This window comes from Anomaloglossus baeobatrachus, chromosome 4 (assembly GCF_048569485.1).
Source record: "Anomaloglossus baeobatrachus isolate aAnoBae1 chromosome 4, aAnoBae1.hap1, whole genome shotgun sequence".
In the NCBI taxonomy this organism is placed as follows: domain Eukaryota; kingdom Metazoa; phylum Chordata; class Amphibia; order Anura; family Aromobatidae; genus Anomaloglossus; species Anomaloglossus baeobatrachus.
The window spans coordinates 149,694,760-149,712,866 of NC_134356.1; the positions used below are offsets into that span (position 1 = coordinate 149,694,760).

At 43.0% G+C, this 18,107-nt stretch overlaps 1 protein-coding gene across 6 annotated transcripts in view; it reads left to right on the forward strand.

The window, feature by feature from the left end:
- TENM2 (teneurin transmembrane protein 2) overlaps positions 1-18,107 on the forward strand; it is a 4,009,156-nt gene that overhangs the window by 3,058,324 nt on the left and 932,725 nt on the right. For all 6 annotated transcript variants that reach the window (XM_075344552.1, XM_075344547.1, XM_075344548.1 and 3 more), the window contains 2 exons: positions 13,760-14,027; positions 15,669-15,812. In XM_075344552.1, the coding sequence (XP_075200667.1) occupies positions 13,760-14,027; positions 15,669-15,812 (412 nt within the window). The remainder of the gene's footprint in view (positions 1-13,759; positions 14,028-15,668; positions 15,813-18,107) is intronic.

An 18,107-nucleotide genomic window follows, 5' to 3' on the forward strand; every position in this document is an offset into this window, starting at 1 on the left:
GTATATCCCGGTACACTTCAGAATTCATCCGGCTACTCTTGTCTGCTGTTATGTCATCAATAAACACAAGTGACCCAGTGCCATTGAAAGCCATGCATGCCCATGCCATCACGTTGCCTCCACCATGTTTTACAGAGGATGTGGTGTGCCTTGGATCATGTGCCGTTCCCTTTCTTCTCCAAACTTTTTTCTTCCCATCATTCGGGTACAGGTTGATCTTTGTCTCATCTGTCCATAGAATACTTTTCCAGAACTGAGCTGGCTTCATGAGGTGTTTTTCAGCAAATGTAACTCTGGCCTGTCTATTTTTGGAATTGATGAATGGTTTGCATCTAGATGTGAACCCTTTGTATTTACTTTCATGGAGTCTTCTCTTTACTGTTGACTTAGAGACAGATACACCTACTTCACTGAGAGTGTTCTGCACTTCAGTTGATGTTGTGAACGGGTTCTTCTTCACCAAAAAAGTATGCGGCGATCATCCACCACTGTTGTCATCCGTGGATGCCCAGGCCTTTTTGAGTTCCCAAGCTCACCAGTCAATTCCTTTTTTCTCAGAATGTACCCGACTGTTGCTTTTGCTACTCCAAGCATGTCTGCTATCTCTCTGATGGATTTTTTCTTTTTTTTCAGCCTCAGGATGTTCTGCTTCACCTCAATTGAGAGTTCCTTAGACCGCATGTTGTCTGGTCACAGAAACAGCTTCCAAATGCAAAACCACACACCTGTAATCAACCCCAGACCTTTTAACTACTTCATTGATTACAGGTTAACGAGGGAGACGCCTTCAGAGTTAATTGCAGCCCTTAGAGTCCCTTGTCCAATTACTTTTGGTCCCTTGAAAAAGAGGAGGCTATGCATTACAGAGCTATGATTCCTAAACCCTTTCTCCGATTTGGATGTGAAAACTCTCATATTGCAGCTGGGAGTGTGCACTTTCAGCCCATATTATATATATAATTGTATTTCTGAACATGTTTTTGTAAACAGCTAAAATAACAAAACTTGTGTCACTGTCCAAATATTTCTGGACCTAACTGTACATACCAGAATCACTGACATCTGAAACAGGCCTAATATGTATGCCCCTCAAGTACTGTCTATAACCCCAGCCCCTCCTGTGCTGAATATACTGTAGCCCCCAGCCCCTCCTGTGCTGTGTATACTGTAGCCCCCAGCCCCTCCTGTGCTGTGTATACTGTAGCCCCCAGCCCCTCCTGTGCTGTATATATTGTAGCCCCCAGCCCCTCCTGTGCTGTATTATATATATATGAGTATATAAAACCTCCATCATCCCTTGTGATACATACACAGCGGTGTCAGTGTGCACTGTGCATGGCTAGGTCTGTTAAAGTGTTGCCAAGTGATCATATGCCGAGGAGGAGCTCGATAGAGACAAGCGGGGTAGGTGCTGCTGCCGGCTTCCCCATATTATTACCTCCAATGTGTGCATATGTATGATGTATATATCTATGTATGTCAGTGCAGATGACTGTGTATAGATTTGTCTGTTTATATGTATTTTAGGGAATTTGTCTTCAAATATGTACCGTATATGTGTGTATGCCTGTGCCCACGATCAGGACTCGCTGTGTCCTGGAGGCAGTGCGTCCTGACCTGCGGGGCTGCACGTCTCCTCCGCAGGAGACCACAGCTGCCTGTAACCATGATCAGGACTCGCTGTGCCCTGGAGGCAGCGGGTCCTGACCTGCGGGGCTGCATGTCTCCTCCGCAGGAGAACGCAGCTGCCTGTGCCCACGATTAGGACTCGCTGTGTCCTGGAGGCAGCGGGTCCTGACCTGCGGGGCTGCACATCTCCTCCGCAGGAGAACACAGATGCCTGTGCCCACGATCAGGACTCACTGTGTCCTGGAGGCAGTTGGTCCTGACCTGCGGATCTGCACGTCTCCTCTGCAGGAGAACGCAGCTGCCTGTGCCCACGATTAGGGTTCAGTGCGCTGCGGTCTCCTTCTGTGTTCTCCCTACGGAGGACGCATGCAACTGCAGCAAACAATTGATATGATGCAGTCTGGAAAGACGCTCCGCAGGTCAGTGTTTGCTGAAGAAAAAACAAGCACAATGGGCAGGAGATTTCTAGAAATCCCTCCACTGTGCTTGTACTGTACAATGCAGCGTTTTAGACACAGCAAAAACACGCTACATCCAAAATGCTGCAAATACTGATCGTGGGCACGCAGCCTTAAACAATGTGATCAACAGTGCTGAAAATGGGTGTGGTTAGGGGCGTGGCTTAAATTGCCGCGGTGCACTACGCGCACCGCATACTTTGTCTCTCTTTCTCATCTTTAAATATTGGGTGGTATGTATATGTGGGTCCCTACACTGATATATATATATATATATATATATATATATATAGGGTAGGGATCTCTATTCCTGTATAGTGAACTTATATAGTGTTGGGCAGCCCACCTAGTCTAATAGTATGGGCGTAACTAATAGGCTGCTAGCCAGACACTGTGCACCTACATGTGTGATTGGCACCCCACACAAGTCTATTTTGTGAGCAATTTTATCACCAAGCAATCATTACCTCCATGCTACTTTCTCCTCCCGAATTTCCTATAGAATGTAAGCCCGCAAGGGCAGGGTCCTCTTCCCTCTGTACCAGTCTGTCTACTGTAACTTGTATATGTATATAACCCCATCTCATGTTCAGCATCATGGAATCAATGGTGATCATAATAATAATAATGCATTGGCAGTTTGTAAGTGGTTGTTTCTTTAGTGTTTTGTACCTGTGATGCCTCCATCTTTATTGGGGGGCTTTGCTGCTTCCTGTCAGTGCATTAGATCGTTTGGCCTGGGCAGGGTAAGGCCCCTTTCACATGTCAGTGATTCTGGTACGTTTATGCTTTTTTTTAAACGTACCAGAATCACTGACATACGCAGACCCATTATAATGAATGGGTCTGCTCACACGTCAGTGATTTATCACTGCACGTGTCTCCGTGCAGCGTACCCGCGTGTGCGTGATTGCTGCACGGAGACATGTCCATTTTTTTCTGGCATCACTGATGTTCCACGGACCACGCAGTGGTGTGGTCCGTGAAACACGTGCCAGAAAAAACCGTGCATTTAAAATAATAAACATTTTAACTCACCCGGCGTCCAGCGATGTCCTCTGCAGCCCGTGCAGCTTGTTGCTTCTGAGACGGCTGATTACTGTCGCGCATATTCATTATGCGCGACACAGCCGACCCGTAAGCAGCTGCTGCGGAGGTCACCGCCGGCCGGATGCTGCGTCGCGGGAGGATTCAGCACCATGGACAGCGGGCGCAGGTGAGTGAATCTCTAAGTGCAATCACGGAGAACGGAGCCCGGATTGCACTTAGACAACCCACGTGTGCCGAAATTCACGGCACACGCAGGGACATGTGCGTGTTTTACACGCCAGTGAAAAACGTCTGTGTTTTTCACTGACGTGTGAAACGGGCCTAAAGCTGCTGCCCTCTTGTTGCTGTGATGTAAATTATGCCATCACTGGACTATTAGGCTATGTCTGCACGCTGCATTTTTGTGGTGGCCAAAAAAAGCATCACATGGCCAGCCATTTTTGGTGAGTTTTTAATGCGTTTTTCACCATGCATTTTTTTTTATCACCAATGGGTGAAAAACGTAGGGAAAATGCAAAAAAAAATAACATGCTGCATTTTTGTGGTCACAGTAAATCTGAAAGCATGCAGTTTGTGGTTACTAAAAGGTCTCCACAAAATGAACAAAAAAAGCATTAAAAACTGCAGTGTGCGCATAGGGCCTAAATCAGGTGATATGTGTTCTGTGAAGTGAGGAATCACACGTTTCTTATCTGGCTGTCTATTTGATGAAGCAGAGTTTGCCAGTTGCCAAGAGAACACTACCTGTGTGACTACAGTGCTTTGTGAAAGTTTGCATCCTCTTGACTTTTTACCTATTTTGTTACATTACAACCTGTAGTTAAATATTTTTGTAATCTGATTTATGTGTGATGTATCATCACTTAATATTCTAAGTTGGGGAAGTGAAGTGAGAAACATATAGGCAAATATTACCGTATTTTCCGGACTACAAGACACACCCTGGTTTTTTAGAGGAGGAAAATAAAATTTTAAGCAAAAAATGTGGTCATGACACACTGTTATGGGGCGAGGATCTGCTGCTGACACTGTTATGGGGGTAATGTCCCCAAATCCTCTACTAAGGTACGCCAAATTGGTAATGATCCTCCTGCCTTGTATATGATCCCCATCCTTGCATATATGTCCCTCATCCTGGTATTGCCCCCATCCTGATAAATTCCCCCATCCTGATATATACCCCCATCCTGATAAATACCCCCATCCTGTTATATACCCTCATCCTGATAAATACCCCTATTCTGCTATATACTCCCATCCTGCTATATACCCCCATCCTGCTATATAACCCCATCCTGATATATACCCCCATCTTGATATATACCCGCATCCAGCTCATAATATACCCCATCCTGCTATATACCCCCATCCTGCTCATAATATACCCCCATCCTGCTATATACCCCCATCCTGCTCATAACATACCCCCATCCTGCTATATACCCCCACTCTGCTCATAATATACCCCCATCCTGATATATATCCCCATCTTGATATATACCCCCATCCTGCTCATAATATACCCCCATCCTGCTATATACCCCCATCCTGCTCATAACATACCCCCATCCTGCTATATACCCCCACCCTGCTCATAATATACCCCCATCCTGCTATATACCCCCATCCTGCTCATAATATACCCCCATCCTGGTATATGCCCTCATCCTGCTATATACCCTATCCTGCTATATGGCCTGTATCCTATGGCACAGAAAAAATATAAACGTTTATACTCACCTTTTCTCACTCCAGCAAGATCGATCATTGTCCTCTCTGTGTCAGCAGCAGTGCCGCTGACCTGTGTGGAGCCGTTCACCTGCAGCATCGCGATGTCCTCCTGTCTGTCGGCTCGCTGATGTGTGTGGAGACTAGCGGTGTGCAGAGCGATGACATCATCCCTGTGCTCACCGTTCTCTACACAGATCAGCTGGCCAGCAGACGGGAGGACATCGCGGTGCTGCAGGGGAACGGTGAGTATACCATACTTATTCACTGCCCCCCGCGCTGATGATGATGCGTGGAAGGCAGTGAATATAGCCATAGCAAAAGACTGAATAGGGCCCCCCACCCGATAAAAAAATACAATAAAATATTAACATAATATACAACGCACGTCTCGGGGGACATACAAGTTACTGGAGGGACATATAAGTTACTGGGGGCTGGCATACAAGTTATTAGGGACGTATATACACATTATGAATTATTCTTTATTCTAGCCAGGCTCTACATCTACTAGTCCAGTAAGTAAACTATTACCGGGGCGCGGATCCATCTGCAGAGCACCAGTCTAGGCAGTGCTGTGCTCCTGTTTTGTAACTGTGTGCGTTGTGTCCATCTGAGTCTCTGCCAGGTGCAGACGCCATGCTGAGCCGCCTGTGAGCAGTACAACCACCAATGCTGCCGCCTGCCCGCCTGCCTCCAAAGCTCCTCTCTCTGGCTGTACGTCAGCCAGGGGCACAAGCAAGTTGAGCCAGAGAGAGGAACAACAGAGCAGGAGCAGCTTCTGGGACACTGCAGTGTACACGACGCGCCGGCGCTGAGCTGCAGACGCTGACAGTCTGACACTCAGCCTGGCTGGGAATCAGGGGCTGGCTGGAAAATTTTGGCCTGGGGGCAAGCACAAAGCAGTGGCCCCTGATAAGAGACCTATACATATTGGTTCTAATTCATTAAAAAGGTGGTCCAAGAATAATCACACTTAACCGCCAGAGAACACAGTTTATAAACTTTGATGTGCTGAACAGACGTATTACATGCAAAATATGACAAACACCCCCTCATGCCCTTTCCTTCCCTACCTTTCCCTGAGTCTCCCCTGTCTAAAAGTCTTGTCAAACTTGTTGAAAATTTCTGAATTGTAACTTTACACTTTTATGTTTTCAAATGAAAACTCTTGCAAATAAATAAACAGTTTATAAAAAAAGGTGGTCCAAAACTAAATTCTACTTTACTTCTAAATCTGTTATAATCCAATCTTTTTTTCTAATATACGTTAATGAAAAATTCCCTCACTACTCTGCTTTATTGTTTTACTACTTCCTCTCTGATGACACTTTGTTTGAAAATCCCCAATGCACCCTGGGATACTCAAACGTCATTAAGGGGCAGAGACTCTGGTCAATCTGCAGCCTCTGCCCTCTTGCTGAAACAAAGCATCATCAGTGACTTAGACTTCAGGGGCCGGGCTAAACCGTGTTTTACTTTGCATGCACCAGTTGTCAATTCCAACAGATGCTCAGTAGAATCTTGTCACTGTGCACTATTCTTCTCAGTGCACAATAAGAGTGCACTCCTTCGCCAGCTCTGTTCAGAAGTGACGTCACTTGTGGGCATGGCACTGGTCTCTGCTTGTTCATTCTTTACTTAACATGTACACTGATAGTGCGGTCTGCTGCCAGCTTGTCACTTGTAATCAGAGGCGGCGAGGGAGTGCACTGCCATTGTGCACTGGGAAGAATTCTACACATTTACAAGATTCTACTGAGCATCCGTTGTAACTGACAGCTGGCATATACTCAATAGAGCAGGGACTAGTTCAGCCCCTGAAATGGACGTCACTAATGACAATTAATTTCAGGTAGGGGGCAGAGGCTGCAACAGTGACCGCAGTGTCTGCCCCCTGATCATGACTCATTTAAGCCTCCTAGCATGCACTGTGATTTTCAAACCAAAGCAGCCAAAGTAACAGTGCCTGACGCTTGCTGAGCACCACAGGGCTTGACGCTCGCTGAGTACCGCAGTGGCTTACACTCGCTGAGCACCGCAGCGCCTGCAAACAGTGGAATGCGCCGCAGCCAACAAACCAAAGAACTCCAGAGTAAATAGTAATAAAAAATAGTCCTAGCAAGTGCCTCACATTAATTACTGATACATTTACTGCCACCATAAAAATAATTCAATTATAAATCTATAAATATCTACATTTCTTTTTAGTAATGCATCAGCAAAATAGTCATACAATTACCAGATAACACATTCTATATAGTGTTACTAAACAACACCCACCATATCAAAACCAATAATACTACTATACATTGCACAATAATGCCGCCACACCATGACCAAATATTATCACCACAGAGTCTGAATACAGCTACCATCCAGTTAATAAGCAGAGCTCACTGCACCAAGACCAGTGGATTCACACCACAAATCCCCCCAAAAAGCTGCAGTGTGTGAACTTGGCCTAATGTAGCGATGTCCTCCTTCATGCCCCTCACCACACACACAATATACATTTTCACATCTGTCTCCCCCATATCATGGTAACGATTATGTCCCTCTTTATAGTCTTAGGAGTTATAGTAAAACTCTGCATAGTATAGGGTACAGTGATGTCACAGTACAGGGATAACATGCAGTGCTGTCACAGTACAGGGGTAACATGCAGTGCTGTCACAGTACAGGGGTAACATGCAGTGATGTCACAGTACAGGGGTAACATGCAGTGCTGTCACAGTACAGGGGTAACATGTAGTGATGTCACAGTACAGGGGTAACATGCAGTGCTGTCACAGTACAGGGGTAACATGTAGTGATGTCACAGTACAGGGGTAACATGCAGTGCTGTCACAGTACAGGGGTAACATGCAGTGCTGTCGCAGTACAGGGGTAACATGTAGTGATGTCACAGTACAGGAGTAACATGCAGTGCTGTCACAGTACAGGGGTACCATGCAGTGATGTAACTGTACGAAGGTAGTGAACACAGTGATGTCACAGTGCAGGGAGAATACACACAGTGATGTCACAGCACAGGGCAGTTTCTTTCTGTAGTGTTACAGGCAGACATTTGTACATTATAATGCTCACCTGCTCCTGTGCTGTGAGAGATATTAGTGGCTCCCCTCTCTGCTGCACTTCCTGAGGTCTGGCTGTGTTCAGATCCTGTCCTGTGCTTTTCTTTCTGGTTCTTCTGCTCTCTGCTTCTCTCTGTGTGCTCTGCTCTCTGTTTGCTGTGCTGATTCTACTGCTTCTGCCTTGTTGCTCTGCTCTGTTTTCTATGCTCTGCTCATTATGCTCTCTGCTTCTCCTGCTCTGTGTTTTCATCTTTCAATCTCCCGCGCTGTCCTGAACAAGCTCCGCCTCCTCTCCTGATTGGCTGTCCTCCTCCTGGCATCTCTCACAGAGGCCGCGCGGTGTGCAGTGTCTGCATATATATCGATGTTGCAGCAGCCTGCAGCTATTTGAACAGTGCGGGCCCCCAGCAGCTACAATCAGCTGCTTAGTGACCTCCCCAGGGCAGCCCGCTGGTGCTGGGAAGTATGAAAGTGAGAATGCACACACAGCGGGCAGCCAGGGCTGGGCCCCCTTCACATCAGGGGCCCCATGGCAGTGGCGTGGTCTGCCTCTATTGACGGTACGCCACTGCACCAGGCTGTAGTTGCCAGGGGTGATCACGCGGGCCGGCTCTTTACTATGCACGCACCCCCCCACCCATCACCGTACCCACTTGTCAGTGCCGGCTTCAGCGCTGAGAGAGGATGGGTGGGAGGATGGGCTTGCATATGAAATGAGCGGGCCCACGTGGTTACGGCAGGTGCTGCTACAGCCTGCTTGTGCTGCCGATGACCCGCTCCACCGCAGCACACTCATTCCCCTAAGCCCTACATTCAGACTATAAGATGCACTCCCCACTTTCCAACAACATTTGGGGGAAAAAAAGTGCGTCTTTTAGTCCGAAAAATACGGTACATTTATGGGATAAAAAAAAAAGAAAATTGTCATATGCATATGCATCCACCCCTTTTGCTATGAAGCCACTAAAAATTTCTGGTGCAAAATATTATTTTCGTAAGTCACATGTTTAGAGAAATGAAGTCCATCTGTATGCAATCTAAGTGTCACATAGTCTATCAGTATATACACGCCCTCTATGAAAAGCCACAAAGCCTGCAACACCATTAATCGAAAGGCACCACTAACCAAAACAACACCATGAAGACCAAGGAGATCTCCAAACAAGTCAAAGTTGTTAAGAAGTACTTTACAAGTCAGGGTTGGGTCCTAAAAAATATCCGAATCTCTAATGATCCCCAGAGCACCATCAAATTCATTACCACCAAATGGAAAGAACATGGTACTGCAAGAAACCTGTCAAGAGAGGCCTTCCCACAATAATCTCAGCCCCAACAATGAGGGTATTATTCACAGAGGCAGCACAGAGCCCAAAGGTATCCCTGAAGGAGCTGCAGAGTTCCCAAGTAGAGACTAGAGTGTCCATACGACCACAATAAACCATACACGCCATATAGCTGACCTTTATGAAAGTGACCAGAAAAAAAGCCTTTACTTAGGAAAATGATCTGAGTTGAGGAGAAGATGGATGGTATGAAATACAGGGATATTCATGAGCAAAACCTATTTCAGTCTGTCAGTGATTTGAGACTCAGAAAAAGTGTATTGCTCACAGCGCGAGCAAGGGATTTGCAATCCCACTGGACCACAGCACACAGCACACAGCACACAGAAAACATAAAGTGCTTGACTACGGAAGCATACCTGATTTCTACCAGAGCCTTTGATGGTGAAGGAGTTGCGGTACAGGTGGGAGACCAGCTGCCACTCAGGAAGACTGATGATGCTACAGCTGGCCCCAGGGATGCAATCACTGACAGTATCTGATGGTAGAAGCAGGAGCAGCAGCCGGTGTCGTGGATTCAGCCGGGATGGCAGTAGCAGCGGCCAACGTAGATACTTGTAGCAGGGGTAGAAAATATTGTAGGCGTTTGTCAGCGTGGATAGTTCTAGAAGCAGCTGCGAACTTGTTGTGCACTGAAATACAGATAGGAATCTGCAACAGCACACAGCACAGTAACAGCAGCAGCAGCAGCACACAAAGGGACCTGAGAACTAGAAACATATAGAACTCATTGCCCAGGCACCCCCCTTAAGGGAAAGGTGCCTTGAATACCTGATGTCTCTTAGTTGAGCAGAGAGTCACTTCCTGGTCAGGGCATACTGCCCTTTAAGAAAAGGGGAATCTCCATGAACGCACACTACAAGAATTCCCAGGAGGCCTGTGCAGCGTGTGCAGGCCCTAGGAGATAACAGCAGAGACCGGGGACAGAGCAGACACTGGTGGGCAGCTGGGAAGGTGAGAATGCTGGCATCCCTGCAGGGGAGTGGAGCAGGACAGTGTGGGTATACTGGTAAAGTCATTACACAAGGGTTCACCTTCCAACAAGACAATGACCCAAAGTGTACTGATAAAATAACACTCGAGTGGTTTAAGAAGAAACATGTAAACGTATTGGAGTGTCCTAATTAAGGCCAAGACCAACACAGCTCTTCACCCCAAGAACACCATCCCCACAGTGAAACATGTTGTTGGCAGTATTAAACTATGGTGATGTTTTTCCATAAGCAGGGTCAGAAAATATGATCTAAGTTGATGGGAAGATGGATGGTATGAAATACAGGGATATTCATGAGCCAAATGTATTTCAGTTTGTCAGTTATTTGAGATCATACAAAGTGTATTGCTCGCAGAACAAGCACGGGATTTGCAGACCCACTGGCCACAGCACAAAGCACAGAACAAATTGAGAACTTGCGGTCAGACATGAAGAATACAGATCAACAGAGGAAACCATCTAACTTGAAGAAGCTGAAGCAATTTTGATTTGAGGAATCAATCTTCAATCTTTATTTTTATATAGCGCTAACATATTCCGCAGCACTTTACAAGCATCAGGAACACTGTCCCCATTGGGGCTCACAATCTAAATTCCCTATCTGTATGTTTTTTGGAGTGTGGGAGGAAACCAGAGTACCCACGCAAACACGGGGAGAACATACAAACTCATTGCAGATGTTGTCCTTGGTGGGATTCAAACCCAGGACCCCAGCGCTGAAAGGCTGCAATGCTAACCACTGAGCCACCGTGCCGCCCTATGGGTAGAATGGATAGAAATACCATTGGCAAGATGTGGAAAGCTCATACAGACTTATCCAAAGTGACTTTCAACTCTAATTGCTTCAAAATGAGGCTCTATAAAGTATTGACTTTAGGGGGGTAGATAGTTATGCATACTGTTATTTTGTCTTATTTGTTGTTTGCTTCACAATAAAAAAGAAAACAAACTAATCTTCACAGTTGTGTGTTATTTCCATGAACTGATGCAAACCTTCAAAAAAAAAAAAAAATCAATGAAATTCCAGGTTGTGAGATAGCAAAACACAAAAAATGTCAAACAAGAGGGTCAAACAGAAAGGTAGCCAGATCGCGCCAAAGATAGTAACTGACTTGGAACAAAACTCAGGCAAGGTGTGGAGAGAGGGGAGCTATCTAATTTATTCACTGCTGGCAAGGTTTAGGTCAGAGAAACAAGACTCCCAGGACTCAGATGATTAAACTCCTGCCGAGTCTAGCGACACCTCACTACTGCCGGATAGAGACTCTCCAGCAACAGGAGGATGTAGTAGTGTTGGATCTGTTGCAAGTGGAAGCTTGCAAGATGAACTGACACTGGGAGGAGTAGAGCGGTGCTCGCAATGAGTAGGGCAGCGCTTACCAGCCGTGCAAGTCACCGGCATGACCTAATAGTTCATCATAATACTAATTGGATCCAAATGTGCAGAAATTCCAGCATCTGTAAAAAAATTCTTCTCAGGATAGAAGGTTCATAAAAACAAACCTTTATTCAAGACATAAAATAGTAAAAACATGTGAACGGCAGACAGACGGGTCTACGTCTTTCAGGCTTGAGCCCTTTAACCCCTTCACGACCGGCCGATTTTTCGCTTTCCGTTTTTTTTTTTCGACATTCTTTTTCTGAGAGACGTAACCTTTTTTTATTTTTCAGTCAATATGGTCATGTGAGGGCTCATTTTTTGCGGAACGAGCTGTACTTTTAAATGAAATCATCAGTTTTACCATATAGTGTACTGGAAAACGGCAAAAAAATTCCAAATGCAGAAAAATTGCAAAAAAAGTGCGATAGCACTATTGTTTTTGAGATATTTTATTCACTGTGTTCACTATATGGTAAAACTGATCTGTGGGTGTGATGCCTCAGGTCAGTGCGAGTTCGTAGACACTAAACATGTATAGGTTTACTTTTATATAAGGGGTTAAAAAAAATCGGAAGTTTGTCCAAAAAAAGTGGCACACGTTTTACGCCATATTCTGTGACCCGTAGCGTTCGCATTTTTCGGGATCTATGGCTTAGTGACGGCTTATTTTTTGCGTCTCGAGCTGACGTTTTTAACGGTACCATTTTTCGCAGATGTTACGATTTGATCGCCTCTTATTGCATTTTGCGCAAAAGTTGTTGCAACAAAAAAATGTCGTTTTGGCGTTTGGAATATTTTTGCCGCTACGCCGTATACTGATCAGATTAATTGATTTTATATTTTGATAGATCGGGCGTTTCTGAACGCGGCAATACCAAATGTGTGTGTATTTTTTATTTTTTTCACCCTTTAATTTTCAATGGGGTGAATGGGGGGTGATTTGAACTTTTAGGTTTTTTGGTTTTTTTTTAATTTTTTAAAACTTTTTATTCTCTTCTTTTTTTTTTTATTTTACTAGTCCCCCTAGGGGGCTATTGCGATCAGCAGTCCGATCGCACTGCACTATCTGCTGATCACAGCTATACAGCTGTAAACAGCAGATACGCTCACTTTCTTTTTCACTGTGCCGTGGATCGCATCACGTGACTTCCGGTATCGGGCGGTAAGTAAAAGTTTACCGCGTTCGAACTTATAATGGCGCTGTCACATATTGACAGCGCCATTTAAGGGGCTAAATGGCATGAGCAGATAACGATTCTGCTCGTGCCTAGCAGGCACACATCTCAGCTGTGAAAATCAGCTGAGATGTGCGTCGATCGCAGCATGCTGCCGGCAGCAGACCGCGGGCAGTAACGTTATGACCGCTAGGACGTAATTTTACGGCCCGCGGTCGTTAAGGGGTTAATCATGCCTGAAACATGTAGACGGCTAAAACACGTAGACCCGTCTGTCTGCCGTTCATTTGTTTTTACTATTTTATGGCTTGAATAAAGGTTTATTTTTATGAACATTCTATCCTGAGAAGAAATTATTTGCAGATGCTGGAATTTCTGCACATTTGGGTCCAATTTGTTTTGTAGCCAGGGACCGGCCTGATTCCCCATGCACCACACCCATATGAGCAATCTATGTTAGCAGACTGGGGAGTAGCTGATCAATTTTCCTTTTGTATTGTTGCGTCATCATAATACACCTATTTATGTGTCTGTGACTTTAAGCTGTTTGTGACTTTAGACTTTTGATGTGGAAATGGTCCTTTTTACCTCTTGGACTCATATGCAGCTGCACAGATTGTATCAATGGTGTATCCCAACCTCTGGTTTTATGTAAACAGGACTTGTACTGCTGAGAGCAATGGCAACCTATGTGCTTTGTAGAATCTATTACATATCACTCAGTGCACATCAGGCATGCACCAGTCTGGTAGTGTAAGAAGGCAATGCCGAGTACTGATTGGATGTTATTTAGTTCCACTGGTCATAAGCGGTAAACATACCTTTCAGATAGTGAAAATATTGTTATGGAATTTGTGGTTTATTACCTATTTGTAGAATTTTTATTGATTTGTGAAATGTATTTTAATTATTTTCATGTTTTAGGTTCTTCATGAGGATATTGAGATGCCTGGCTCAAATCTAAGACTTTGTTATCTGAGCTCTCGAACTCCTGGATACAAGTCATTGCTGAAGATCACTATGACTCAGTCAACTGTTCCACTTAACCTAATCAAAGTTCATTTGATGGTGGCAGTAGAAGGACACCTATTTCAAAAAACTTTCCAGGCATCTCCAAATTTAGCTTATACATTTGTTTGGGACAAAAATGATGCATATGGTCAGAAAGTGTATGGATTGTCAGATGCTGTAGGTATGTGCTACTGATTAACAAATGTCTTTATTTTCAGTAGCCCAAGTAACAAGTTCATTATCATGATATGTACACTATAATCACTTTTAATGTAAGCATTTACTGTATTTACTAGGATTTTCATTACATATACAAAACCTAATCTGCATTTTGGCTACTTTAAAGCTTAATAATTTTGTCAGACTTTGTCACTTTAGATACAATATTTGTTCCATATGTCTATACAGAGACCATGCTTGAATCTATAACGTAAACCTTTGGTGTACACCTTTACATTGTTACATGTCATGTAACAATTCTATTCTGTTTCAAGCAACAACAGGGAAAACTGCTAAAGAAACTTTAAAGAAGTACTCCCATCAAAGTTTTTGTACTCTTAATATATTGCAATCATCATATTATACGGCACTGTATAATTTCAATTATTCGCTTTGCCTTTCTATCCAGTAAATTCTTCTATTTTCTCTGCTCTGTATAGAAACAGGAAGTCTCTTGTCTCTGCATGAATTAATCCCCTCTTCAACACCTGCCACAGCTTCTCTGCTGTTCCCTCCTGCCATTGAGTTCTGCAGTGAGTCATGACTCATGCAGGGAAAATATTGTAATATTACGTAATTGCAGTAATATTTTGTTCTATGTATTCTATTCTTCTTGATAAGAAAGAATAAGATAACCTTTTTAAGTTCCTACTATACTACTATAGTATTACTGACTATTATTGTAGTTGGTTGGCTATATTCTGTGTCAGACACCACTGGAGACAGATTTATGAAAGATTCTGTATGGCTGGTATAGTCATTAACAGTTTCTTGAAACGTTAGTTAGGCAATAACTGGCCAGACAAAAGTAGAATTGGATTGATCATTTATGAATATATTGTATTCCTAGAATGACAACCTTCACATAACAACTGGGGACAGAAATTGTTCAGAAAACGGCAGTCTGAAATTTCTAGAGTATGGCTAGCTTCTGTCTCATAGTAGATTATTTTTCTTCCCTATAAATCTTGCATTTGTATCTAATTTTATAACCACAAGCACAAATTAACTATTAACAGTGCTTTCTAAGCTGACAACGTTAACAAGATATTATTGTAAAATTCATCTTAAAACATTTAGGAGCACTTCCAAATTATTGTTTCACTAAATAATTCCAATGGAAGTAAAATTAAGATATACTGTATATTTAGAATATTAAAACCTCCAAAATTATTAGATCTTTTGTATAAGAAATTCAGCTTCAGCACAACCTCTGTGTAGAATACAAAAGTACAAAGGGAAGATAGCATCATTTATCACAATACTGAAAATGTTCTAAGCATCTGAAAGAAGATGAACTATTAAACTGTAAGCGTAAAAAGAAAAAAAAAAGCGGCAGATCTCCATTATTCAAAATGTTCTTATTTATATATTATCTACTGTTAGATTATTCACTATGTTTACGTGTATGCCTCAGCATAATTTCTTCTGCTCTTTACAACAGCACATACCGTTCCTGTCATTCTACATAATTAAAAAGGCCTCTCACTTTTAGTAATATGTATTATTTTTGTCTTCTCAAATTTACAATTGTGATGTTTGATTGGAGCTTGCTTTTGGTCCTTATCGCTAGATTTAATATTTTTCTTTGTGCTCATTTTAGTCTCCGTTGGCTTTGAATATGAAACTTGCCTGGGTCTTATTTTATGGGAAAAAAGAACAGCAGTTCTGCAAGGATTTGAACTTGATCCATCAAATCTTGGAGGCTGGTCTCTGGACAAACATCATATACTAAATGTTAAAAGTGGTGAGTTTAGTGTTCATACAAATTGTACATAACAGTCACAACGAAATCGAATTTTAAACTATGATGATTCCTTAATGGGTTAAACCCAATTTTTAAGTTATTCACTATTAATAGGATAAGAGAATAATTAAAGATCAGTAGAATTTGTCTATTGGCACCTCCAGTGTGCCTGAGAATGGGACTCTGCTACATTCAGTACAATTTTGAATGAAGCAGATGTCGATCATTCACACCTTAGCACCATTCATTCTCTATAGGACTGCCAGGGCTAGTTAAGCATACCTTTGATACATGTTCAACCTCTGCTCTATGCAGATAGGGCTTTGCAGAGCTTTATTCTTAGGATTGCTGATGGTCCATACTAATAACAGATGCAAGTTTATGAATCAGTAGAGAAATTCCATAAGTCGTTACTAAAAGTCAATAGAAAAAAATATAAACTTAGATATACTTACCATATGTTGCTTCATCATTTAGTTTACCCCTAAGTGAGTAGTTATGTTCTGTGGAAAAAGGAGATAGAGAACCAACCAGCAGGATTTTCATATATAAAGTAAGGCCAGTGCTATACTGGCAGTAGGATGCTGAATCTAAGTATACCTTTTGTACTGAGATTGGATGTGATTGGGAAATATGTGCAAGTAAAGTTACAGCAATGCACTGCTGGGTCGGGTTTTGCTATCTGCTCCCGATCCTGTCTGCCTGTCTGGCCTTGGTAGATGCTATGCTATATGGGCTGCTTTTCGAACGTGACCCTATCACGTAATAGAAATTATGTCCTACCTGGAAGGATCCCATTCAGTCTACACCATGTGCAGAATTATTAGGCAAGTTGTATTTTAGAGGTTTTTTATTATTATTGATCAATAGCTATGTTCTAAATCAACCCAAAAGACCATTAAATATCAAAGCTTAATAATTTTTGGAAGTTGGAGTGGGTTTTTTTAGATTTGGCTATCTTCGGACGATATCTGTTTGTGCAGGTAATTATTACTGTGCAGAATTATTAGGCAACTTAATAAAAACCAAATATATTCTCATCTCACTTGTTTATGTAAATATTATATTATTTACAAGCTGGTGAGATAAATTAATTATCTCACCAGCTTGTAAATTTTGACCAAAATATTTACCAATACTTCATGTATTGTGTATATAATTTTCATCTTATTATTGCCCTTTTTTCCCATTTTTATGCAGGATGCAGACAGGCCCTTTACTGTTGGTTGGTAGGGATGGGCAAACATGCTCGCCGCTACTCGGTGCTCATCCGAGCATCTCAGTACTCGACTAGCGAGATGCTCAGGCACATGCTCGGCTCCCCCTCCCTGCATGTTGGCACTCTATACAGAGTCAGCCCACATGCAGGAATTGGCTGCCACACACTGTAATGCCACAGCTATGTTGATTGTGGCATTAGAGTGATTGGCTGGCCACACAGCGTCATCAGTTCTACACTGTTTGCAGAATTATTAGGCAAGTTGTACTTTGGAGGATTTTTTTATTATTGATCAACAACTATGTTCTCAATCAACCCCAAAGTTTCATAAATATCAAAGCTTAATATTTTTGGAAGTTGGAGTGGGGTTCTTTTTTTTAGATTTGGCTATCGTGGGAGGATATCTGTTGGTGCAGGTAACTATTACTGTGCAGAATTATTAGGCATCTTAATAATAAACAAATATATTTCCATCTCACTTGTTTATTTTCACCAAGTAAACCAATATAACTGCACAAAATTTAGAAATAAACAATTCTGACATGCAAAAACAAACCCCCCAAAAAAGGCACCAATATAGCCACCTTTCTTTATGATGACACTCAACAGCCTACCATCCATAGATTCTGTCAGTTGCTTGATCTGTTTACGATCAACATTGCGTGCAGCAGCCACTACAGCCTCCCAGACACTGTTCCAAGAGGTGTATTGTTTTCCCTCCCTGTAGATCTCACATTTTATGATGGACCACAGGTTCTCTATGGGGTTCATATCAGGTGAACAAGTGGGCCATGTCATTAAGTTTTCATCTTTTAGACTTTTACTGGCCAGCCACACTGTGGAGTAGTTGGATGCATGTGATGGAGCATTATCCTGCATGAAAATCATGTTTTTCTTGAATGATACCGACTTCTTCCTGTACCACTGCTTGAAGAAGTTGTCTTCCAGAAACTGGCAGTAGGTCTGGGAGTTGAGCTTCACTCCATGCTCAACCCGAAAAGGTCCCACAAGTTCACCTTTGATGATACAAACCCATACCAGTACCCCACTTCCTCCTTGCTGACGTCTGAGTCGGA